Below are 27,642 nucleotides of genomic sequence, written 5' to 3'. Positions count from 1 at the left end.
CAAAAAGAGAATCTGTGAAATGCTGCTGTATATGTTTGTTTCTGAGGTAAATGAGGGTCAGGGTTTACTATCCTGCCATCTTGCATCTGTCCCCTTCCCCAATTGCTTATTGAAAAATTCCTGATTTTTTTCATCACTGATTTTTAGTTATTCAATGGGTATAAGAGAAAAGTATGTACTTTCTGTAGGAAACAAAAATCATATGTATGTGTATAAAATATCAAGCTTGTTTAATTTTTTTTATTGGAGTTCAATTTGCCAACATTTAGCATAACACCCAGTGCTCATCCCACCAAGTGCCCACCTCAGTGCCCATCACTCAGTCACCCCAACCCCCCACCCACCTCCCTTCCCTCCACCCCTTGTCCATTTCCCAGAGTTAGGTGCCTCTCATGTTTTGTCACCCTCACTGATATTTTCACTCATTTTCTCTCCTTTCTCTTTATTCCCTTTCACTAATTTTTATATTCCCCAAATGAATGAGACCATATAATGTTTGTCCTTTTCCAATTAACTTATTTCACTCAGCAGAATACCCTCCAGTTCCATCCACGTCAAAGCAAACAGTGGGTATTTGTCGTTTCTAATGGCTGAGTAATACTCCATTGCATACATATAACACATCTTCTTTATCCATTCATCTTTCGACGGACACCTAGGCTCCTTCCACAGTTTGACTATTGCGGACATTGCTGCTATAAACATCGGGGTGCAGGTGTCCTGGCATTTCACTGCATCTGTATCTTTGGGGTAAATCCCCAGCAGTGCAATTGCTGGGTCTTAGGGCAGATCTATTTTTATTTTTATTTTTTTAAATTTTTATTTATTTATGATAGTCACATACACAGAGAGAGACAGAGGCAGAGACACAGGCAGAGAAAGAAGCAGGCTACATGCACCGGGAGCCTGACGTGGGATTCGATCCCGGGGCTCCAGAATCACTCCCTGGGCCAAAGGCAGGCGCCAAACCTCTGCGCCACCCAGGGATCCCCAGATCTATTTTTAACTCTTTGAGGAACCTCCACACAGTTTTCCAGAGTGGCTGCACCAGTTCACATTCCCACCAACAGTGCAAGAGGGTTCCCCTTTCTCCACATCCTCTCCAACATTTGTTGTTTCCTGTCTTGTTAATTTTCACTATTCTCACTGGTGTGAGGTGGTATCTCATTGTGGTTTTGATTTGTATTTCTCTGATGGCAAGTGATGTGGAGCATTTTCTCATGTGCTTGTTGGCCATGTCGATGTCTTCCTCTGTGAAATTTTTGTTCATGTCTTTTGCCCATTTCATGATTGAATTGTTTGTTTCTTTGCTGTTGAGTTTAATAAGTTCTTTTTTTTAATTTTTTTAAAATAAGTTCTTTATATATCTTGGATACTAGCCCTTTATCTGATACGTCATTTGCAAATCTCTTCTCCCATTCTGTAGGTTGTCTTTTAGTTTTGTTGACTGTTTCTTTTGCTGTGCAGGAGCTTTTTATCTTGATGAAGTTCCAATAGTTCATTTTTGCTTTTGTTTCTCTTGCCTTCATGGATGTATCTTGCAAGAAGTTGCTGTGACCAAGTTCAAAAAGGGTGTTGCCTGTGTTCTCTAGGATTTTGATGGATTCTTGTCTCACATTTAGATCTTTCCTCCATTTTGAGTTTATTTTTTTTGTATGGTGTAAGAGAATGGTCTAGTTTCATTCTTCTGCATGTGGATGTTCAATTTTCCCAGCACCATTTATTGAAGAGACTGTCTTTTTTTCCAAAGGATAGTCTTTCCTGCTTTGTCGAATATTAGTTGACCATAAAGTTGAGTTTGTTGTTTCTATTCTATTTTGTGTGTATACCATTCTTTATTATTTACTATACTGATAAATTCTGTGAGATATATATTTAAAACTTCCTCTTAAATTATGTTTTTATCAGCTGTTCCTAATATTTCTAGTTTTTTAAATGTGTTTGGCAGTCATGTTTTTTCAAAAAAAACTTATTTTGCAATAATTCAAAAGAAATTGCAAATAACATAGAAAGGTCATATAAACCTTTCACTGAGCTTCTCTCCTTTGATACAGAAGAATATCACAACCAGGACACTGATATTGATACAGTGTGTATAGTTCTATGCCATTTTATCATATGTGTAGATTTTTGTAAACTACCACCACAATCCAGATAGAGGACTATCCTATCATCACAAAGTTCTCAGTCATGCTACCCCTCTATATAGTTACACTACCACTTCTTGCCCACCCCACTATCCCTAAGCCCTGACAAACACTAATATGTTACCCATCTTTATAATTTTGTCATTTCAAAAGTGTTATACAAATGGAACCTTATAGTATACAACCTTTGAGATTGCATTTTTCGCTCACCATAATGCCCTTGAAATCCAGCTAAGTGTTGTGAATCAATGGTTCATTCCTTTTTGCTGCTAATACATGACATGGACTTACCACAGCTTAACCTTTCGCCTACTGAGCAACACTTTGGCTGTTTCCAGTTTTTGGCTATTACAAATAAAGCTGTGATTTTCTGTATATAGGTTTTCTTAAATATTTTATTTATTTATTCATGAGAGACAGAGAGAGAGAGAGAGGGGCACAGACACAGGCAGAGGGAGAAGCAGGCTCCATGCAGGGAGCCTGATGTGAGACTCGATCCTGGGTCTCCAGGATCACACCCTGGGCTGAAGGCAGTGCTAAACCGCTGAGCCACCCGGGCTTCCCCCTGTGTACAGTTTTTATGAAGACATACATTTTCATTTCTCTGAGATCAATATCTATAACCCTAATTGCTAAGCCATGCCATTTACTTATTTTTTTTTTATTATTGGAGTTCAATTTGCCAACATATAGCATATCACCCAGTGCTCACCCTGTCAAGTGTCCCCCTCAGTGCCCATCACCCAGTCACCCCAACCTACTTATTTTTTTAAAGAAACTTTTCTAGAGCAGCTATAAAATTTTATACTATCAAGAATGTATGAAAGATCTAGTTTCTCTGCATCCTTACCAACATTGGACATTGTGTCTTTTTTTTCAAATTTTAGCTGTTCTAATGGGTCTGTAGTGATCTCTCATGGGGCCTTAATTTGCATTTCTCTAATGCCTACTAATGTTAAGCATCTTTTTATGTACTTGTCTGCCATCCATATACCCTATTCAGTGAAATGTCTCTGTTTTTTGCCCATTCTCTAACTGGATTGTTGAGTAATGAGAGTTCTTTATATATTCTAGGTGAGTCCTTTATCAGATATGTGTTTCCAAATATTTTCTCCTGGTTTTTAGCATGTCTTTTCATACTCTTAACAAGGTCTTTTACAAATTAAGAGTTTTAACTTTTGATGAGGTCCAATTTACGGATTTCTTTTATGGATCATGCTTTTGGTAGTATGTTTAAAAATTCCTCACCAGCCCTAGGTCCTGTTCTGTATTTTCTTCTAAAAAGTTTTAAAGTTTTACATTTTACATTTAGATCTGTGACCCATTTTAAGATGATTTGTGTATGTGAGGTTTAGGTTGAGGTCTTTTGTTTTGTTTTGTTTTTTAATCTATGGTATATCTAATTTTCCAGCACCATTTGTTGAAAAGATTGCCCTTCCTCCATGCAGTTCCATTACTCCTCTGTCAAAAACTAGTTGGCCATACATGTATGGGTTCTCTTTTCTGTTTGATTGACCTATGTATTTATCCCATCACCAAAACCAGTCTTCAAATTGAACAGAGGAGTTCTTCCCGTATGTTATTCTTCCCCAAAATTATTTTAACTGTACTTGTTCCTTTGCCTTTTAGAAAGTTTATATTTCATAAATATATTTAATTTTTATTTTATATTTATATAAAACTTCCACATTATGTGCATATATCAAGTTAACATGTTGTACACTTTAATATATATGCAATTTTCTTAATGAATTATATACCTCAATAAAGCTGGGGAAAGGGTAAAGAGAAAAAAAAGACCAAAAGCTTGATAGAAAAAGGGGAAAAGACATGAACAAATAACTGTTAGGAGATACAAAAATGGCCTTAAACATATTAAAACATGTCCAAATTCATTCAAAATTAGAAAAATACAAGTTTTTAAAAATTTTTAAAAATTTATTTATGATAGTCACAGAGAGAGAGAGAGAGAGAGAGAGAGAGGCAGAGACACAGGTAGAGGGAGAAGCAGGCTCCATGCACTAGGAGCCCGACGTGGGATTCGATCCTGGGTCTCCAGGATCGTGCCCTGGGCCAAAGGCAGGCGCCAAACCGCTGCGCCACCCAGGGATCCCAGAAAAATACAAGTTAAACAATACTGAGATGCCACTTCTCACCTGTTAGTTTGGTGAAAATTAAACTCTGTGGCATGGTAACATATCCTGTTGCTTACAATGTGCGAAAATAGGCACTCTGATATATTGTTGATGGGAATGCAACTGGAAAAACCCTTCTGAAGGGGAATTTGGCAATATCAAACAAAGTTCATCTACAGTTAGAGACACTGCTTCCCCATTTTGTGGAGGAAATTGCTTCCACAAAAATATATATGTGCAAAATTATTTGTTGATGTATTGTGTGTAATTTCAAAATAATGTAAACAACTGCAAAGTCCATACGTAGAAGAGTGATCGCATAAATCATATCCACAAAATGGAATACTATGCAGCTGTAAAAAAGACAGAGAATGAGGAAGATCTCATTGACCTGCTATGGGATGATTTACAGGATGTATCTTTAAGTTTAAAGAAGAAAATGCAAAATTTTATGCTACATTTATATAAGAAAGGGAGGATATGGGCTCAGTTGGCTAAGTGTCTGCCTTTGGCTCAGGTCATGATCCCAGGGTCCTGGGAACAAGCCCTGCATCAGGCTCCCCACAGACCTTCTCCTCTCTGCTTCTCCCTCTCCCTCTGCCCTTTCCCCTGGCTTGTGTTCATTCTCTCTCTCTCATGCCCTCTGTCTCTCTGTCTCTTTCTCTCTCTCAGAATCTTTAAAAAGAAAAAAAAAGAAAGAAAGGAAAGAAGGAAGGAAGGAAAGAAAGAAGGAAGGAAGGAAGGAAGGGAAGAGAGGAGAGGATACAAGAAAATTACATGTATTTGCTAATTTGTGCAGAAAGAAATACAGGAAAAATAAACTAAGTACTATTAAGATTGGTGGTTGGGAACTTGGTAGAAAGAAGTAGGTCATGGAAGCAGATTAAAGGCTCAAGGAGGTGTACTCTGCATATTTTTTGGTATACTACTGAGTTTTAGAACCATGGTAATATTTCACAAGCCCTCAAAGTCATCATCATCATCTAAAATGCAGGGGGAAACCCAAAATGAAATATGAACAGTAACATACAAACTTAACTGTATTTGAAATGAATAATATCATACTGAGTAGGTCTAGATAGAGAAGTACTAACCCAAATAATGTGAGAAAACATTATTTTGACCTCATACAACTAGGCTGATGAGAAAAAAGAACAGAGACATGGGTTAGTTATTCTAATACTTTACATGTATTCTAGGAATAAGACAATAAACATACCGGGAATAACAAAGAAAAAAAAAAAGAAAAAGGGACTGGAGGTTTGAAAAGGGCTGAGTGGTACAGAGTAGGAATGATACAAAATGTGACCTACACAGAGATCCACAAACCCCTTCTCTGGAAACCTTTAATTTCAGTGACTCAAAAGAACAATGAATGACAGGAGGGGAAGACTTCCATGAGGACTGGGACTAAAGGAAGAAAGTTATACCTTTTTCTCTTCTTGGGGCCTCATCCTGAGTCATAGTACTGGCAGGACCTATGAAAGTTTCCTCTACTTGGTATACTCCTCTATGAAGACAGCAGGAACTCAGTTAAGAGGCACTAACACTGTTGTGCTTTGATGAAGTTTGCAAAGTAAGGACACTCTGAGAAGAGTAGAAAGAACCACAGTCAAACGACAGATATCATATAATTCTCAGGTAGAAGCAGCTATCCTTGCAACAGGCAGCAAAGCTTTGAGCTTTAGTAAACAACTGTGTCACTGGCAAAGATTTGGATCTCAGGGAAGGCAACTGAGACATGGGTGCAAGACTATCAGTTGTTTCAACTGGGGCCATGACAATGATAACCCTAGTTACTTTGCCTCCCTTCTGCCCTTCCTTCTATGAAATCAAATGGTCACAAGTAAGGTTTAGCATGATTTTTCTTCCAGGAATTCCTGAATGGGGCATTTGAGAATGAGCCCTTCCTTTTTTTTTTTTTAAATTTTTTTAAAATTTTTATTTATTTATGATAGTCACAGAGAGATAGAGAGAGAGGCAGAGACACAGGCAGAGGGAGAAGCAGGCTCCATGCACCCAGAGCCTGATGTGGGATTCGATCCCGGGTCTCCAGGATCGCGCCCTGGGCCAAAGGCAGGCGCCAAACCGCTGCGCCACCCAGGGATCCCGAGAATGAGCCCTTCCTATACTGAGTTGCATATAATTTTATTGCTAATAGTAAATATTCTTCAAGGAATGCATTACAAATGAAAATCTCTTTATTGTAAAATAGGCATCCCTAGCAACTTGATAATATTCAAAGGACTGGAAGAAAAAGCAGAAAAAGTATCCTATATCCTGCTCATACAAGGAAAATGGCCTATTATTAAATTGAAGCAAAAGAAAGGATTATTTATCAAGAAATTCCCAGTTTATACACATCAAAATGGGATACGGGGTTGGACATGCCTTTTATTCAGGACAACTCTATGTTCAGGGGGTGACTTGCTTTCTCTTTTGACTATCAGCACTTGCTCAGGGCTACAAAGGGAGTCCTGACTTTACAGGACACTGTCTTTGGCATCAAGTCTAAATACACTTCAAAGAATTTTGGGCATATATTTTTCATCATATCTTTAAAATCTGGTTAGTCTTGTACAGTGAGTGGAGATAAACAAGAGGAGTTCTTAATCACTTCACAATTTCAGAGCAAAATAGAACCCTCCTCGGTTTCAACAACCTTATGTGGCACTCTCCAAGTATGCAGCAATGTTTATTGTGGTTGACAATTTGCAGTTCCAAATGTAGAATAATAATGTCACCAAGACAAACAGATGGAAATGGATATTCCTGTTAACAGGTACATGAAGGAATTAAGTGTGACAATATTACTTATTGGGTTGAAGATATGGAGAGAGAGAAACTTAGTGAAAATCTTCCTGAATTTGCAAGAAATACTTCAAAATTTTAACTGCTAGAGAGACTGGCATCTTTTGAGAAGGGTGAAGCATAATGTTGCTCATATGATCATTAGTCAAAATCTTGGGAAGTACCAGAGTCAGAGTCATGCATTTCTTAATGGTATCTGTACTGCTAAGAATTCAACCAGTGTTGAATCTTTCTGTCATGAAAAGATACCACATTTCGCAGCTTTTATGGCTTATGAGCTTGGCCAAAACTTGGGAACAAAGCATGACTATGTGACCTACAAGTGTCATTGCCAGAACCTTTGTCCTATGCATGAATTTCTTACTGTCAAAATGGACTTCAGCAATTGTAGCTCTGACTACTTCCACTAGCAATTGCATAAGCACAGAGACTACCTTTTAACAAACCTGAGCTCTGGCACTCCCTTGGAAAGTCATATTGTAAAGGGGAAAAAAAAGACACTAGGAAAGGAAAAGAATGTGATTGTGAGTGCCTTGTGATTGTGAGTGTCCTTGAATATTAAAAGGATCACTATTGTCTGCCCTCATGCCAGCTGAAGAAAGGTTCAGATTGTACATCTGGGATCCTTCTACAAAACCTGAAAATTTCTAAACCTGCTGCCTCAGAGTAGATGAGTGTGACCTGTGAACACTGTAATGGCATCTCCAGGTGATGCCAGACAGATATCTACAAGCAAGATGGCACTCCTTACAAAGAACAAGGTTACTGTTACCAGGGCTGATGCTGAAGCATCAGTGTGTTAAAATTTTTGGAAAGGGCACAAAGGTTACCTGGAAAGCTGGTATCATTACATAGAATACCAAAGGGGGCAGGTTTGGAAACTGTGGAAGTCGATCTAAAGGGATGACTAACATCTTTAGTAAGTGCAAGGCCAAAGACACAAAATGTGAAAAAAGGCTGTTGACTGAACTGAAAAACATCAAATGCTTACCCAGTTCCCCATGTAGGACATGTAGTATTGGAGTGCAGAGTTTTGTAAAGCCATAGACAGAACTGATGAGAAGAAGATGAAGGATGGTACCCGACGTGGTCTACAGAAGATCCATATTAATCAAACCTGCTTAGCTACCACTCCACTCCACTATGACTACAACCTGGACAAATGTCATGGAGGGGTATTCACAAAAATTTTAAGAATGTCACTGTGTCTACATCTATACCCCTCCTACATGTGAATCAAAGGGTTATAGGGACAGTTTGAATAGTGGCCCAACTCTACATGTTCCCTCTGACTCTCAGTATGACAAAAAGCTAATAATCCTAATCTGGATCTTGCCTAGCCTTTTACTATTTCTCATTGCTATTATCTTTTTGTTTACTTACATCCACTGAAGATCTAACAGCAGTGTCACTGCAAAAAATTCATCAAAGCAAGATTAACAAACCTGACAAACATTTGATTATCGCCTTCTTTCTGGTAATAAAGCTGAATATGAAGTCACACTAAAAGGACTTTTTTTTTTAAAGATTTAGTTTATTTATTTGAGAGAGAGGGAAAGGGAGAGAGAGAAAGAAAGCGTAGAGGGAGAGGGGGAAGCAGACTCCTCACTGAGCATGAAGCTTGATGTAGGGCTCAATTCCTCCATGTGGAGATCATGACCTGAGCAGAAATCAAGAGTCAGATGCCCAACTGAGCCACCCAGGCACCCCACTAAAAGAAATGTTTAAGAATTGGACTGGACCACAATAGCCAAACTGTGGAAGGAGCCTCGGTGTCCATCAAAAGATGAATGGATAAAGAAGCTGTGGTTTATGTATACAATGGAATATTACTCAGCAATTAGAAACGACAAATACCCACCATTTGCTTCAACGTGGATGGAACTCGAGGGTATTATGCTGAGTGAAATAAGTCAATCGGAGAAGGACAAACAGTGTATGTTCTCATTCATTTGGGGAATATGAATAATAGTGAAAGGGAATATAAAGGAAGGGAAAAGAAATGTTGGGAAATATCAGGAAGGGAGACAGAACATAAAGACTCCTAACTCGGGGAAACGAACTAGGGGTGGTGGAAGGGGAGGAGGGCGGGTGTTGGAGGGGAATGGGTGACGGGCACTGAGGTGGACACTTAATGGGATGAGCACTGGGTGTTTTTCTGTATGTTGGTAAATTGAACACCAATAAAAATTAATTAAAAAAAAAAAAAAGAAAACCAAAAAAAAAAAAAAAGAATTGGACTGGACTCTGTAGCTCTGGTGTCCCTCAAGTTCTAGGGAAATAGGAATTCTTCCTTTTTTCCATCTGTCTCTCCAAATGTTGAATAATTATTCATTTTAAATTAAAAGAACTTAAAGCAGCTCCTTATATGAAGCAATCTTTCTTGTTCTGTGCCATCCAAAAATCAGGTTTCCAGAGATACGGGGCAATGAGAGGCCTCAAGATGTGATCTTGACATAACAAGGAGAGTGCATCCTCCATAGTAAGGCTGAAGTTTATGACCTTGAACTTAAAGAGCTATTACTGAGCACCCTAACATTTCTACAGAGAGTTCCTTCAAAATGATCCCTGGAACTTATGATTCAGAGCATCCATTGTAATCTATTCTGTCAATCTGCTCTAATCTTAAAGGTTTTTCCTTAGATCAAAGGAGTATGTCAGATGAGAAGTATCTCATTACTAGCTCCAGGTGTTTTAGATGATTCTCATTCCAGTCACTTTGTCTACTTGGCTTTCCTCTTCATTTTTGCATCATAGTATCTATTGCTCTGGCCTCAGCAGATTGGCTTTGTTCGTAACTTTTCTTTTTTAGATTTATTTATTCATGAGAGACACACAGAGAGAGGCAGAGGCATAGGCAGAGGGAGAAGCAGGCTCCTCACAGGGAGCCCGATGTGGGACTCAATCCCGGACTCCAGGATTACGTCCTGAGCCAAACGCAGATGCTCAACCACTGAGCCACCCAGGCATCTCATGGCTTTGTTCATAACTTAACTGGAGAGGACAAACATCACTTGTTGTTTGATTAAAGAAGGAAAGGGGTACCTGGGTGGCTCAGCTGGTTAAGTGTCTGACTCTTGGTTTCAGCTCAGGTCATGATCTCAGGGTGCTGGTATCGAGTCCTGTGTCAAGCTCCATGCTCAGTGCAAAGTCTTCTGGTCCTTCTCCCTCTGCTCCACTCCCTGCTCTCACTCTCTCTCAAATAAATAAATAAAATCTTTTTAAAAGGAGGAGGAGGAGGAGAAGGAGGAGGAGAAGAAGAAATGGATTAGACATTTCTACTGTTGAATGAGGCTCTGCAGTCTGAGAATCTTTTCTTTCCCAAAAGGTTCAAATTCTACTTACTAGCCATTCATTCACTTATTCATTCATTTATGCTATAAATATATATTGAGCACTTACCAGTAGGTTAAACCATGTAAAATTGACGGTATTAGGCCATTTTCACCTACAAAAAATGGTAATTTCATATGGTCCAACCTAATTCTATATCCAGGCACTATGAAACCTACCTTTAGATTTCTGCTTATAAATGAGAGGTGAGAGTGTTTGATACCTAAAATTTCTTTTAATCCTGATTTCTTATAAATATTATTATCCCCTGTAACTTCACAAGATCGGCCTTAATTTCCTAGAGCAGATAGTCCCTACTGTCAAGACTTAGAACAGTACTGAACAAATAAGAGACTAGGGTGTGCCTGAGGATCCCACCAACAGTTTTTTGGTAGTTACTGTTCTACTTTCTTCTGAGTTTCAAAAACTCATCAAAGAACAGAAACCTAAGACTTTATTTATCCAACCTCAAAGGGAATAACAATACTGGCAAAATATGACTGTGTGCCATCCTACTTACCTCACAACCATGGAGTAGAGAACCTGGAAATGGCACATATAAATAATAACCTGGAACTTATCTAGAAGAGATTTAAACAAATCTAGTATTCACTGAGGTGACAGGAGTCTATCTCTTAGAAGGACAGCGACTTCACTTCCCTGAACAAAGACTTTTAAGAATCACTAGTGAATCTGAGAATAACAGAGAGACCCTGCTCAAATCAAGAAGAAAAGCTACTAACCACAGCACTACATCCTCTTTCACTTCCATAGTTTAAGGCATGGTTGGAAAAGACTTGAGATGTTATTCCCCAACACTCTTCTCAGTCCATTAGTGTGGAGTAATTCCAGTACCTGGATGTTCCAGTATTACAGTTTCAAAGGATGGTGGAGGGCTAGTAGCAAAAGTAAGAGTAGACTCCATTGTATCTAGGCCCCTGCTATAGAATCTCTTCTGTGAGCATAATAATGGTGTTTGAGTGTCTGCATCACGCCGAGCCTTTTGCTTTAGTTGGTAGAACTTGTACTGGGTCCAGCCATATACTCCACAGTTGAGCAGACCCTGGGATGATGCTGTTAGAGCCTGGAGGAGATGAAGTGATGGAACCCATCCTTCAGATTTTCAAAGATCAAGGGAATAGTACCCATTCCCCTTATTTATAAAGCATTGTTATATCTCCTATATCTCAAACATCAAGATCTGGTGTCAGTTTTTTATATTTGTCTAGCTCTTCCTGAACTTACTCTTCACACTGTACCTTGTTATGGATGACTGAGACCTGGTCATATTTCTTAGCATATACATAAGGGAAACGAACTGGTTTCAATGCTCTTCCTTATTACTGCCATTTTCCAGGCGAGGCTTGAGAACAATGCCCAATCAGTATAGTCAGATAACCAAAAAAAAACCTTAAGTCTGATGAAAGAGGTAAAGTGAGAATCATTCTATTTCTGTATTCCTCTCTCCCTGTTTACCTAGAATAGCTAATTTATCCCATTCAATTCATCCTGAATGGGAGAAAATCATCACTATCAGTGTTTCATAAAAAACATTATCTGGTAGATCTTGTCTTTTTGTTACCCATCCCTAAAAATAACACCAATAAGATGAAGTTAACTAGAGATACATATGCTCTGGAATGCATGGCAGCACTTTCACAAAAAGTATCTGCTTCATCTGTGAGGAAAATTTCACATTCTTCATAACTGAATATAAATAATACATTTTCTCTTTTGCAACACAGAAATAAATATGCTAAGGGAAAAAACTGTGCTTACTGCATAATGGCAGTATAAGAGAACAGGATAAGAGGGTGTGAGAAAAGATGTTGAAGGTGTTACCTGGAGAACACAGAGGGCCATGTGAAGCTTCATGTCCTGTGGCTTAGTTAGCTTTATGATCATCAGAATGACAACTGTGAAAACACAAAGTATAAATCTTCTTGCCAGCCGCACCTGTTTGAGCATAAAATTCCCGAGTATACATGCCTACATACTGGGAGAAATAAAGCTATAGGCATAATAAAGACTAAGAATGAGATTAATCAGTTACATAAACCACTGGGCCTTCGGTCTACAACTTCTATTCCTCATTGACTAAACTTTGCAGGTTATTAGTGTAGCAATGATGATAAGACACACTATGGGAAGATAAGTTGCACTTCTTAGCATTTCAGAATTTATCAAGCTCTTTCATAAGCATTATCTGATCCTCACTACACTTTGTGTAGTACAAAGGACAGGTGTTAATACCTCTGAGTTCTATCAGGATGTTTCCTCTCTTAGGTTTCATTTCATGTCCAATTACCTTAATGTCTAAAACACAGGAAGAAAAAGAAGAAAGTGGGACCAATATAGATTTTACAGCTGGACAGGAATTTTATAAATTGCAGTCATCTTTCTTGGTGAGACCATTTTGCTTGATCTGAACCCAGTAGGTGCCCTCATCATTACCTGGCTCTTTCCCTTAAGATACCTACCTGGACCCCAGCAGCAAAAGAAAGCCACTGGGTAGAAGCGAACCCGCTGCTCCACAATATGAATCACTGCCCACTGTTCACTCCCCAGGAAGCCAGTTGATTTTACAAACTTCTTATACAGAGTCTGGGCTTGGATAAGTAAGACCTAAACATGGGTACAGCAGTGAGTAGTTTGCCTAAGGCTTGGCCTTCCCAGCTCTAGCTTCCTATTGTTGTAGAGGGATCACTTCTCTCAGGATCTGAGAGCAGAAAAATTCATTCTCCTGTCTTTGCCATCAAAGACTGGCTTTTTCTGAAAGAAAATAATCTTCAGAGTCAACTTTTTGCTTGCCCAAGGGAAATGGACAGATAGCCAAACCTGTGGTTACCATGTTCAATACATAAACTTTACATCAACTCTCAGGCTTTTGTTTCCTAAGTGAGGCTAATCACAGAATGTATGGGAAGTCAAAGCTAAGATCTAACCAGACCCTTTTTAAAAACACTTTGCTAGAGATTGTGTTAGAAAGTATTCTGTGCTTAATACCCTTAAAAGAAACACTTTAGGGGATCTCTGGGTGGCTCAGCGGTTTAGCGCCTGCCTTTGGCCCAGGGCGTGATCCTAGAGTCCTGGGATCGAGTCCCGCATCGGGCTCCCGGCATGGAGCCTGCTTCTCCCTCCTCCTGTGTCTCTGCCTCTCTCTCTCTCTCTCTCTCTCTCTCTCTCTCTATGTCTATCATCAATCAATCAATCAATCAATCAATCTTAAAAAGAATTCTTTAAAGAAACACTTTAGCACCATGGCTGAGCTTAAATTCTCAACTCTAAGCAAAAGAAGTTTTAAGAAGTCTCTTTTTGACCTTAGGTGGAAAATAGATAGTTTTCCCCTTCCATTTGGGGGCTATTCAAACAAGGTTAAGTTAATGAAAAAAAAATATAAATCAGTTCAGAAGTCCAACAAACTTTTTATGGGGAATAAATTAGGCAATAATCTTGGTACAAATCTTGGTAACAAGTCTAAAATTTTCCCTAATAATCTAGACCCATTTTCTAAGTTAATAAGCCAATTATTTAATTAAATTTAGCCATGTAATTTCCTTTCCCTACATACATAGAAATCAAAAGGAGGCTTTTACTTATTTGGGAATATTTATGTCTAGTAGAAGCAGTTCTGATTCTAAATGCCCACTGAAGCTTGAGTTATTTATTTTTTTTTTAAGATTTTATTTATTTGAGAGAGAAAGAGCATGGGAGCATGAGCAGGGAGGGGGTGCTGAGGGAGAGGGAGAAGCAGACTCCTTGCTGAGCCAGGAGTCCAACTCTGGGGCTTGATCCTAGGACCCTGAGATCATGACCTGAGCTGAAGGCAGACACTTAACCAAATGAGCCATCCAGGCACCCGAAGCTTGGGTTATTTAAAGAGGCAAACAAGGGACAGCCCTGGTGGCTCGGTGGTTCAGTGCCGCCTTCAGCCCAGGGTGTGATCCTGGAGATCCAGGATCAAGTCCCACGTCAGGCTCTCTGCATGAGGCCAGCTTCTCCCTCTGCCTGTGTCTCTGCCTCTATCTCTCTCTGTGTTTCTTGTGAATAAATAAATAAAATCTTAAAAAAAAATAAAGAGGCAAACAAGAATCACCAGGTGAGGCTCTGAGATACCTGCCTCTCTTGTCATTCAGTAGAACATCAAAACCATCCTAATATAAACTATTCATTTCACCCTCTTTACAAAGATGCTGATTTGAGCCAAGCTATCTCTATAACTTATTTTTAAGTTGTCAAAGGAAATACTCCATAAATTTATTTGGTACACATGTGCCAGCTGTGCCAGCAAAACAAAACATATCTGTGGGATAAATCTGGTCTTCAGGCAGTTTGTAATACTTGAACTAGCATGCGAAGAGAGGAGAAAATGACACTGAAAAGTAGATATGGCAAATAAAAAGGCATATTCACTCGTGTGCTGATTTTGTGCTATGCATTTATGTGTAAATGACATACTGTTCCACGGCAAATTATTTTAACTGTACATCATTCTGATGATGTCAAATGAGTATTTAGTAAATGCCTAAGCCACTTTAACCCCAGTGAGACATAGCATAAATGCACGTAAAGCCAGTAAAGGATTGAGAAAAGAAACCTTCATTATTTGGAAAACTATCAAATTAAATCAAAGCATATTTCCTGTGTTCTGGAGTGTTAGCCTGTATAAACGGTATACTTGATATATACTAGTTTTCTGGTGTGGTCTTCCATGAGGATCCACAGAAACATATATTAGTTAGTTCTAGGGTGAGCATAATTCTCACCTAGTGAATATAGACTCTTTCCCCACTAATCGTTTAATTTTGGGAAGCCCAAATACTGAGGTAGTAATTAAACTATCAATATCTCTTAGCTACCTTCTTAGTTCTGGGACTTTAGGAAATGTTTCTCCATCCCATTTTTCCCAGGCCCTGGAAATACTGCCCTATCCCTCCAAATCCCCTTTTTCTAGAAAGGCAGGTGGCACCATACCACAATGGTGAGGAGGCTGAGGAGAAAGCTGGTCAGGAAAATGGTGATCCCATAAAAATTAAGTGCACTACAGACTGATGTGTTGGCAGAAGGCAGTTCAGCCATGGCTGATGGTGAATACATCAGAATACACCTAGGAAGAGAATCAATGGACAAGAGTACTACTACGGATACAAGACTAGAGAGATACGAGAGATACCCATTTGGTACAACAAAATTTAATAAGTATGCAAATTTTACTTATCATTTTGCCAACCCTTGCCCATAATACCTTATTCCTTCTCATATACACATTATCTTCCAGTCACTTTGCATTATATTTCTACTTATGTATTTTTTGACTTGATTATACCTTGTTCTATAGACTACACCAAATTTCCATATTACCTTGTTCCAAATACAAACAACTTGGCCAGAATGTATGTAGAAAGTCTTTTCCATATCTCTATATAAAAAAGAAAAGGTGTAGTCTACCATTAAAATGATAGATTTGATCCTTGCTTACCTGTGGCTCTGGCTGAAGTTGTGGAAACATTCACTGATATTGCCCAGACAGAATACAGGTATCATCAACAGCAGAGGTATCAGGCTGGGAAGAAAAAAAATATCAACCTAATATTCAGATATTTTTAAGCTCTTTCCCCTTCATAAAATACTCTGTTCTTCTCTCAATTCCATCACCCCTCCACTCTCCACAAATACACACCCACCCACCCCCACATTTAATTTCTTCAAGAAAAGTGCCTCAAAAACTTTATGTATACTTCTTGTCCAACTGCTAGGTAAATGGAGTGGAGAATGCATTTCATATCTAAATTAATGAACCCTAACAGACAGTCTTTGGGTGTGGGTCAAAGTGAAAGGAAAAATCTAACAAGGAGTTCTGTGCTAACATTCTATGACAACAAGGAATAGCTTCATTTTCATCAGCCCCTTCCCGGGAGCTTTCTCAAGGTATACATTTAAATAATCCATTATTTATCTAGCTAAATATAGCCAGGTCCCTATAAGATGAAAAGACCCAGAAATAAAAGTTACAAACTCTTAACATCAACTCTGATATGACTACTACTTTAGATGAGATCCAGACCCTTTGGGGGGTAAATACTTTTAAGACTCTCACCCAATGTGTTATAAAGGTGGATGAGATCTTGAAAGCCATCTGCTATAACTCTTTATGATATAAAAAGGGATTAGAAGTCCAAAAACTTAAAGAGAAATATTTGTTGAAGGTCACATAGAGTTAATGGCAGAATTAAGGCTAAAATGCAAATCTGTAACTTCAAACTGCTTGCTTTTTCTATCTGGGAATATGGTACTAATGATCCTATGTTTGTTGCTTCCAACTCAGGCTCTGTGAGGACCTAGGAGTGATAGACTCAATGGAAATAAAAGGCACTGTCCTCCTATTTGTTCCCACCTGGGCCATAATAATGAGTTTACACCTTTCTAGAATGGAAAGCAAAAACCTTACCTTGACAAAATGATGGCTATTTGACCAATGTGACAAGTATAATCTATAACCTGTGAAAAGAATAAATACTAGTAAAGTCTTAGAATATTGTCAATCATAATATAATAAATATCAGGTCATCACATACCACTTGAATAAACAAAAATCCCCAAGAGCCACCTTGCTTCTGTCAAACAATATTTACTACAAAATTCAAATAAATAGATAATTCCTGGGATGCCTGGGTGGCTCAGTGGGTTGAGCACCTCCCTTCAGCCCAGGGCGTGATCCTGGGGTCCCAAGATCGAGTTCTGCATCAGACTCCCTGCACAGAGCCTGCTTCTCTCTCTGCCTGTGTCTCTGCCTCTCTGTGTGTCTTTCATGAATAAATAAATAAAATCTTAAAAAATAGATAGTTCCTTAGCATGGGAGACAAGAGAATTTTATCTGTATTTCTATATTCTAAAACATACAACAACAGCCACAAAGAGAGCCTGTGGAACGTACCCTTAAGTAAGACTTGGATATCACGATAAATTCTCTTAAGAATAAAGGTAAGTAGGACTCCTCCCTGTTCTATTAATGGTTCAATCTATGCTCTTTTAGATCCGGGGAAGTGTGGACTTTTCCGACCTTATGGGTGGAGTAGCAGTCTATGTATAAGATGACCAGCAGAAAGCTTAATAAGCCAGGACTAGCATAATAGAGAAGGGTTATATAAGCCCCTTGTAAATAATACCCATGAGACTCTAGAAGAAAGAACATTCCAAACCCCCCAGCTATGTTAGACACTGAAAAATAGCTTACAGAAGAATGTTATCTATCCACTGGAAGTTTATGGTAAAAGACTTTGAACAGAACACTTTAAAGTGAGAATAGAATAGAAAATAAGTTTTTTCTGTTCTGAGGTAAGAGGTTATATTATATTCTAGAATGGCATTGTTAGGAATCAGTAAGCATTAAGTGAGCAATTAATCAATAATCAGAGGTGGGTAACTGATTTGCCCTAAAAACTATGGATCAGGAACAGCAAATGATTTCAAGTAAGATAGCCACTGCTGACTCAAATAAAATGCGAAAAAAGTAAAATTCGTCTTTGGTGACCTCTTCCACCTACGTCCCTTCATCTATTTTTACTCTATCCTCTAGATGTCTATTCTATCCTCAGGCTAACCTGTGTTTAATTCTCGTTCTTACCTTGCTGTCAGTGAATTTCTGATTTAAAAAAAAAAAACCTTACTGATAATAGTTTAGGGCAAAGTCTTGCTAGGATATTTAAAAGAGAACTCAAAATGAAAAAAAAATTTCAAGATTCCTGATATAAAGCTATGATGACAGAATAAAAGGCAGTGAGGTTAAAATTTGGGGTTAGAGTCTGTCTTCTTGGAATGATAGCATGAGTTATAAAGCAGAGTATGTGCATTTCTATGCAAAGAAAACAGTAGAATGCCATATATGAGAGCTAATCTTATGTCCCTCCCTCCCCTTCCTTCAAAGATTATTCAAAGATTAATTTGTTTTCCTCAAGCCTCAGAAAAATATCTCCTCATGTTGTTCCCATTCTTGGCTTTTGGTCTCATCATGGTAACTTCTTTAGAGAATGACTCTGTAGCCAAATAACATCTCCCAAATTCCAGTCTCTTAGAGCTTGTGAGTGAATGAATAGAAACTTGAAATACTAGCCATATAAGGCTGTTGAATTTTTTTAGACATTGATCTCCTTGAGGGAGGGAAATGAACAGTTTTTTGTAGTATCTTCCAGCTCTAGGATTCTAGGATCGTGTAGGCAAACATATAAAAGTGTATATATATATATATATATATATATATATATATATATATATATATAATATTAATTATTTTATTATTAATAAATAAATTAATAAATTGTAGGAAACTGAGAAACTCTACAAGTTTAAAATATAGAAAAGTAATTATAAGTGTTGGCTCTCCAGAGGTAAATGAGAAAAAAACACCAGAATATAGTCCTGTGTTATACAATGTGATAGCCACTAGCTAAATGTGGTTAAATTAATTAAATAAAATTAAAAATTCAGTTCCTCAGTCACACCAGCTACATTTCAAGTGCTCAACAGCCACACATAGCTAGTTGTTACTAAACCGGACAGTGAATGAAATATTGTGATCATTGCAGAAAGTTCTATTGAACAGTGTGCTTGGACAGACTATAACATCTTGTTCAGGATGCTAACTAAGGGAGATCCTTTGCATTAATTTTTCAATGATTTCCTTATTGCCCATTTTCCTTTCAGCAAAAAAAGAAAAAAGAAAAAAAAAAGGAGAGAGAGAAGTTTTCAAAGCATTCTCTGCTCCTTATCTTTTCCAACAATATATATCTAGAACAAGGCTATAAACAAGCAAGAAGCATATCTTCTTTAGAAGTCAGTCAGATGATTTAGAGTATCACAGCATTTTAGAGCTATAAGGGACATTAAAGATCACATAGACCAACACTTCATTTTATGATGAAAACTGATGCCCAAGAAAGGGAGACAATATGCCCCATATCAGATAGGACATAAGTGACAGAACTGTGTCTAGAAGAAGAGAGATTCCTTGATTTACCCTCAAATATCTTTTCACAATGCTATAGTACCATTTGCTCGTTCAACAATTTTTTAAATTTAAATTCAATTGGACAACATATCGTACATCATTAGTTTCAGATGTAGAGTTCATTAATTCATCAGTTGCATATAACACTCAGTGCTCATCACATCATGTACTCTTCTTAATGCCCATTACTCCATTACTCCATCCCTCCATCCACCTCCCCTCTAGCAACCTTCAGTTTGTTCCCTATAGTTAAGAGTCTCTCATGGTTTGTCTCCCTATTACCTCCCATTCAGTTTTCCTTCCCTTTCCCTATGATCCTCTGAACTGTTTCTTATATTCCACAGATGAGTAAAACCAAATGATAATTGTCTTTCTTTGACTTATTTCACTCAGCATAATACCATCCAGTTTCTATTCAAATTTTTATTGAATTTCATCATGTGTATGATAATATATCACTTTCATTTGGTCTAGAACTGATCTGTAGGCCCTAGAAAAAGGTAGGTGGAGAAGTTTTCCAGATTCATTTACTCCATGTCACTCTTAAATAAAAATTCCCCTTTAAAAAAACCACAACCGGGGTGCCTGGCTGGCTCAGTCACTGGAGCATGCAACTCTTGACCTTGGGGTTGTAGGTTCAAGCCCCATGTTGGGTGTTCAGAATACTTAAAGATAAAATATTTAAAAACAAACCCACAACAGAATGGACACTGTAGAAGTAAAAAAACAGGAATATTTAGTAAGATTTATATAATAAGATTAAAATATATCATGACAGCCAAAGAAAGAAATAAAATTGCTAACATAATAAAAATGTTTTCTACCAAGATCACTTAGTGATATACTAAAAAAGAATCAGAAAGAAACTGAGTGTATATACAATTGCATACTATTCAGCAATAAAAAAGAATGAATTACTTATACATGCTATAATGGATAAACTTCAAAAGCATGATGCTAATTGGAATCAATCAGATACATGAGACTATATATTGGATGATTCCATCTACATGAAATGTCCAGAAAAGGAAAATCTATAGAATCAGAAAGTAGATTAGCAGTTGCCTAGTGCAGAGGGGAGAGCAATAAATTAACAATAAATAGACATGAAGGATTTGATTAGGGTGAAGAAAATGTTCTGGAACTGATTTATGATATTACTGTAAAAGCTAGTTAAGTCTGCTTTAGAAACCATTGAATGGTAACTTAAAATAAATTAATTATGTGATATGCAAATATGTACACATACACAAAAAATCCAGAGGTACTTAGTGTTCTCCTCTCTGTTGTCAAGTGTAATACTATACAGTGTCCCAAATTCTCTTTGAACCAAAGAAGGAAGACAGCTACTCCCTGGATCCATCTTGTTTTCTGATTACCACACTTTAAACCCTCTGCCTTTCTGCAAACCATTATCTGTTATCCACATGTGCTGAAGAAATAGAGCAGAGCAAAACAGACACTCTTCCTTTCCAAAACTGTAGCCCAAATCCCATTTGAGCAAACTGTGTTCCTTCCTGACTCTTATTCTTTAGTAACTATGAAGTTTAGCATAGAGCTAAGATGGATGGAACCAGGCAGTAATAACAATACCGTAAATAATGTTTCCTATAATCAAAACCTTTGTATTTTTTTGATGGCAGGAAAGAAGAGGAAATCTTTTCAACAGAATGGAAGCTCTGTGAGCATATGATTTTTCTTTCATTAACCTGCATGCATTCACATACCCAGTGCTGAATGATTACACCATTTATCAAGAACATGGATTTGTTTTAGCACACTGTTGTTAACTATTAGCTCTAAATAAAACTTACCAGTGGAAATGTGCTCTGTCCACTCTGGTTGTGTCTAATCTTCAGCTCTTTGTACAGATACCAGATGTAATTGACAGTGTAAAGAAATGAGGAAATGTAGAATATCTAGGTGAAAATAAAAAAAAAAAACTTACCACAACGGTCTTCTTTCAATTTATTACATCATTTTCTCTATAATAATCCTACATAATTGTCTATTAGTAACTTACCATCTAGCATCCATAACATGCAAAACTGGGCCACGTCTGGAAATTCTACCCAGGCCTACTTATTATATGTTCTGGATTCCTTATTTTATCCCTTTTTTTTATTTTATTTTTTTATTTTTTTTATTTTATCCTTTTGATTAACCAAAACATTATCCACTTCCTCTGACCCTACTGTCCCCTTTTATAAAAATATCATAGAATATTTTTTTCTATTTTACTTTCTAGTTGGAAAGACCATAAGCAGTTCCATTTCTCTTTTTTTTTAATTTTTAAAATTTATTTATGATAGTCACAGAGAGAGAGAGAGGCAGAGACATAGGCAGAGGGAGAAGCAGGCTCCATGCACCGGGAGCCCGACGTGGGATTCGATCCCGGGTCTCCAGGATCGCGCCCTGGGCCAAAGGCAGGCGCCAAACCGCTGCGCCACCCAGGGATCCCCAGCAGTTCCATTTCTAATAATGACAGCCAGGCTATTTGAACCAAATTTCTTGTTAAAAAAATTAAAGAAACTGGATGAAATATTTTTAAAATCCTTAAAAGAATCAAAGCTCTGACAAGATAAGAAGGAATCAGTAGGACAAAATCCCAGAGAAAAAAATTTCTGCTTCCATCTTTGATGAAATAATAGAAATACATTTTGCCTTTTAGCCTCAAAAACTAAAAATTGGGAAAAATATATGAAACACTTGGTTTTCAAACATTAAGTAACAATCAGTGCAGAACAGTAATCCCTGAAAGAAGAAAAAAAGGGAGTGTCCCAGCTTACTGGTGGGAAAAGTGAGTGCAGTGAGGGGGAATTCAAACACATGGAATGTCTTGGTGAGTAAGTAGACAGAGTTTAGAGTGTGGAGAGGCCAAAGCATCTATAATACGTGAAGCATATTATCAGAGAAGAGGTAGCCACACAGATATAATGCTCTGGAGATTTGCAGAAGTACCCCCAAGTCCTTGATTAAGTACTGATCTATGCATGTGAGACAGAAAACCATGAAGACCAGGAACAGAATAACCAGAGAGAAATAGGTGAAACAACTTCCAAAGCAATAGTTTGTGTCTCCATTATCCAGAGTGCAAAGACTTCCTAATATATAGGTAGGAAATGAAAGTACTACGGAATAATAAGGTAGAATTCTAAGAAGAGTATTGGCTCACTAATGGGACAAATTAGCTGTACATGAAAGACTGCCTTAATGAAAGTTTAAAAGCAAGCCTTAGAAAAATAAGCAAGCCTTGAAAGGATCAGACAGATTCAGAGTTAGCTACATCCAAGGCAAAATCAAATTTAAAGGAAAAAAAATATATATGTACATATATATATATATATATATGAATATATAGGAAAGGAATATATATATTTTTTTCAATGAACAATGTAAAGTCTGCAATGTCTGGCATCTAATAAAATCTTATAAATCTTGGTTGGCTTGTGAGCTCCACTGAGGAGCCAGAGGTTGGGCAGCTGCTGCAGCCCTGGTCATTCCTGGTCCCTGGACCCTCAGTGGCATGGTGTGCAAGTGACATTAAAGTGGTCCTGGTTCCCCAAAATGGAAGCACCTGCCCCTCTGCCCAGCTCCATACATGATCAGATTATGTAAACATATGGGACAAGACCGATAAGCCTGAAGCTTTCCTGAAGCCTGTTCTGAAGCTTTCTTACATATCTGGGTACCAGGTTTTACCTGAAGAGATGGCTGCCATATACTTTTTGCAGCTGGTTTGATAGCACATTTCAGTTCCAACTTCGCATCCTGAGAACATTTACACATTTCTGCAGGTCCTTTTTAAAATACAACTTGAAAGACCTTAAAACTTCCTGCTAGCCACAAGCAGATCTTTCTCTTCTGCTCATCAGTAAACAGCTGTGATCCACTATGATAGATTTTCCAAACAAAAATACCTGGAGCACTAGTTTAGCAAAAGAGGTCCTCAGTGCCACTCAACAAAGCACAGTTTCCCTAAATTCTTTTAAAGAAGTGACCATATTCAACTACTTGAGCTTTGTTATGGCAACCCCCTGTCCAAACTTACTTATAGACTGACACCTTATTTCCAAGGCTGAGGAACAGAAAGTAGCCTCTGTTTTGAGGAGGTAGAAGTATACATTTTTTTACTATTACTTGTTTAGAACCACATTTTACAAAATGCCTTGTTTCCTTTATTACTGTTTCTAGAAAGGAAAGTTTTATTAAAATTGTTTTAGTCTGAATATAGAAGAGTTTTAAGAATTAGGGTTTATTTTGAAAACTTCTGAGTTCAATTCTAACATATCCCTGTACCTTTCAAAGTAAGGTAAAATTCAGAGACAGCTGTTCTGATCAGATGGTTTAGAGAAATTTCTGGAATGTTGATATTCTAAGATTCCTTATTAATGAATGTCTGACTTCAAATCTAACCAAAAACTGCAACATCATTCTTTGTAGATTTTTATTATATAGTGTTAACAAGCTTACTTGTGAACAAATAAAATGCTTCAGCTATTTGTTTACCTTGCCTTATTTTTTTTAAGATTTAATTTTTAAAAATATTTTATTTATTTATTCATGAGAACACACAGAGAGGAGAGAGAGAGAGAGAGAGAGAGAGAGAGAGAGAGAGGCAGAGACACAGGCAGAGGGAGAAGCAGGCTCCATGCAGGGAGCCTGACCTGGGACTCGATCCGGCGTCTCCAGGATCACGCCCTGGGCTGTAGGCAGCGCTAAACTGCTGAGCCACTGGGGCTGCCCAAGATTTCATTTTTTAAAAGATTTTATTTATTTGAGAGAGAGAGAGAGAGAATGAGCAGGGGGGAGGGGCAGAGAGAGGGAGAACCAGATTCCCCACTGAGCAGGGAGCCCAACATGGGGCTTAACCCCAGAATCCCAGAATCATGACCTGAGTTGGAGGCAGACACTTGAGTGACTAAGCCACCCAGGTGCCCCAAGATTTTATTTATTTATTTGAGAGACAGTGAGTGAGCATGAGCAGGAGAGGTGCAGAGGGAGAGGAAGAAACAGATTCTTCATTGAGTGCAGAGCTCTACATGGGTGGGTGGGGCTTGATCCCAGGACCCTGAGATCATGACCTGAGCAGAAGTCAGCTGTTGCTCAACCTGCTGAGTCACCCAGGTTCCCCTTACCTTGACTTCTTAAGAATTATTATAAATGATACAATGAATCAGGGAAATATGGCCCACACCCAAGAGAAAAATTAATCAATGGAAATGGACTCAGAAATAATAGATCATTAAAATCAGTAGACAAATATGTTAAGGAAACTATTACAAATACACTCCATACCGTCCAAGAAGGTAGAGGAAAGTAGACAAATAAAGATATGGAAGATATAAAAAAGACCTAAATTGAAATTCTAGAGATGAAAAATACATGAAGTTAAAATATGACAAAGTTGAAACTGCAAAAGAAAAGATTAGTGAACTTGAAAGTATAGAAATAGAAAATATCTAAAATGAAACAGAGGAAAAAGACTTTAAAAAATGAGTAGGAGTGGGCAGCCCAGGTGGCTCAGCAGTTTAATGCCACCTTCAGTCCACGGCGTGATCCTGGAGACCTGGGGTCGAGTCCCACATTTGGCTCCCTGCATGGAGCCTGCTTCTCCCTCTGCCTGTGTCTCTGCCTCTCTTTCTCTCTCTGTGTCTCTCATGAATAAATAAATAAAAATCTTTAAAAAAAAATGAGTACGATCCCCTGGGTGGTGCAGTGAGTTAAGTGTCCAACTTAGATTTCAGCTCAGGTCATGATCTCAGGGTTGTGAGATCAAGCCCCATGTCTGGCTCCACACTCAGTGCAGTCTGCTTGGGTTTTTTTTTCTCTCTCTCTCCCTCTGCTTCTCTCCCCCACCTCAAATAAATAAGTAAATCTTTTTAAAAAAATTAGCAAACCCTCAATGCACAATGGAACAATATCAGGAAGGTTAATTCACATAGAATTGGAATTCCAGAAAGAATAGAGAAGCAGGGAAAAACAAGATATGTTTGAAGAAATAACCAAATTTTTTTCAAATTTAATGAAAATATAAAGCATAAAAAAACATGAAAAAGAACACACCGAGACATATCCTAATAAAATTACTGAAAATCAATGACAAACAGAAAACAAGAAAAGCACCCAAGGGTGGGCACCTGAGAGGCTCAATAGTTAAGTGTCTGCCTTGGCACATGTGGTGATCACAAGGTGCTGGTATCGAGTCCCTCATAAGGCTCCCCCTCTCCCTCTGCCTCTGTTTTTGTCTCTCTCTCTCTCTCTGTATCTCTCATGAATAAATATTTTTTAAAAAGGCATCCAGAGCAAAAAGTCTTATTATACACATAGGAACAAAGATCAGAATGACATCACATTTCTTATAAGAAATAATAAAATCTAGAAAACATGGACACATCTTTAAAATAACTGGAACAGAAAAAAATTGTCAACCTAGAATTCTATACATAGAAAAAATACCTTTCAATCGGAGGACAGTCATTATATGATCTCATTCATTTGCAGAATATAAAAAATAGTGAAAGGGAATAAAGGGGAAAGGAGAAAAAATGAGTGGGAAATATCAGAAAGGGAGACAGAACATGAGAGACTCCTAATTCTAGGAAACGAACTAGGGGTGGTAGAAAGGGAGGTGGGCGGGGGGTGGGGGTGACTGGGTGACAGACACTGAGTGGGGCACTTGATGGGATGAGCACTGGGTGTTATTCTATATGTTGGCAAATTGAACACCAATAAAAAATAAATTTATTAATAAAAATACCTTTCAAAAACAAGGATAAAAGTAAGGACTTATGCAGACAAACCCAAAAGCTGAGAGAATACACTGAAGCAGACCATTACTACAAGAAACGTTAAAGGAAATCATTCAGGAAAAAACATGTGGGAACAGAAATTTGAATCTACACAAAGCAATTAAGGGTACCAAAAAATGGGAACAGTTTGGTGTCTCCTTAAATAATTTAACATACTATGTAAGGAGCCTCAATGTCCATCAACAGATGAATGGATAAAGAAGACGTGGTATATATATACAATGGAATATTACTCAGCCATTAGAAATGACAAATACCCACCATTTGCTTCAACGTGGACGGAACTGGAGGATATTATGCTGAGTGAAGTAAGTCAACCGGAGAAGAACAATGGCTACATGGTTTCACTCATACAGGGAATATAAGAAATAGTGAAAGGGATTATAGGAGAAGGAGGAAAAATGAGTGGGAAAAATTAGAGAGGGTGACAAAACATGAGAGCCTCCTAACTCTGGGAAACGAACAAGGGGTAGTAGAAGGGGAGGCAGGTGGGGGGATGGGGTGACTGGGTGACGAGCCCTGAGGAGGACACTTGACAGGATGAGCACAGGGTGTTAAACTACATGTTGGCAAATTGAACATCAATAAAAATTTTTAAAATAATTTAACATAGAATTACCATATGATTCAGCAACTCTACTATTACGTACACACCTCAAAGACAAAAATAAAAATTCAAACAACTACATTTATATCTGTTCTTATAAAAGCACTGAGAACAAGAGCCAAAAAGTAGAAATAGCCCAAATGTCCATAAATATATGAATGAATACATAAATTGTGATATATACATATAATATTATTCAGCCATAAAAAGGAATGAAATACTGATATATATACTACACAAATGACCCTTCAAAACATTATGTTAAGTGAACGAAACCAGACATGAAGGTCACATTTTGAATGGTTCTATTAATACAAAGCATTCAGAATAGATATAGCCATAGAGACGGAACTCAGATTGGTGGTCTCTGGGTAGGGAAAATAGGGAGAAACTGCTTAATGAGAAAGGGGTTTTTACTTTGGAGTGATAGAAATGTTTTGGAACTAGATAGTGATGCAGGTTGCACAATATTGTGAATGTACTAACTACCACTACACTGTTCACTTTAAAATAATCGATTTTTATCTTATGTGAAATGCATCTCAACAAATTTTTTTCTTTTTCAAGTTTTTATTTAAATTCCAGTTAATACCAACAAGGGATAGTGGTAGGGGAGGCGGGTGGGGCATGGGGTGAGGAGGTGATGGGCACTGAGGGGGACACTTGATGGGATAAGCACTGGGTGTAATACTATATGTTGGCAAATAAAACTTCAATTAAAAAATATGGAAAAAAAATAAATTCCAGTTAGCATACAGTGTAATATTAGTTTCAGCTGTAGAATTTAGCGATT

At 37.8% G+C, this 27,642-nt stretch overlaps 1 protein-coding gene across 10 annotated transcripts in view; it reads right to left on the bottom strand.

Moving 5' to 3' along the window:
* TMEM116 (transmembrane protein 116) overlaps positions 1-27,642 on the bottom strand; it is a 166,167-nt gene that overhangs the window by 60,807 nt on the left and 77,718 nt on the right. For 8 of the 10 annotated variants that reach the window (XM_041728544.1, XM_041728543.1, XM_041728542.1 and 5 more), the window contains 7 exons: positions 21,245-21,349; positions 16,875-16,924; positions 15,906-15,989; positions 15,401-15,533; positions 12,907-13,051; positions 12,269-12,342; positions 11,282-11,510 (listed from right to left, as the gene is read on the bottom strand). In XM_041728544.1, the coding sequence (XP_041584478.1) occupies positions 11,282-11,510; positions 12,269-12,342; positions 12,907-13,051; positions 15,401-15,533; positions 15,906-15,989; positions 16,875-16,924; positions 21,245-21,349 (820 nt within the window). Of the gene's footprint in view, positions 1-4,957; positions 5,870-10,495; positions 10,542-11,281; positions 11,511-12,268; positions 12,343-12,906; positions 13,052-15,400; positions 15,534-15,905; positions 15,990-16,874; positions 16,925-21,244; positions 21,350-27,642 lie in introns of those variants that run through there. The other 2 variants (XM_041728548.1, XM_041728549.1) reach the window with 2 other exon arrangements.

This window comes from Vulpes lagopus, chromosome 14 (assembly GCF_018345385.1).
Source record: "Vulpes lagopus strain Blue_001 chromosome 14, ASM1834538v1, whole genome shotgun sequence".
NCBI classification, from domain to species: domain Eukaryota; kingdom Metazoa; phylum Chordata; class Mammalia; order Carnivora; family Canidae; genus Vulpes; species Vulpes lagopus.
This window is presented reverse-complemented; position numbering and strand designations above follow the sequence as displayed.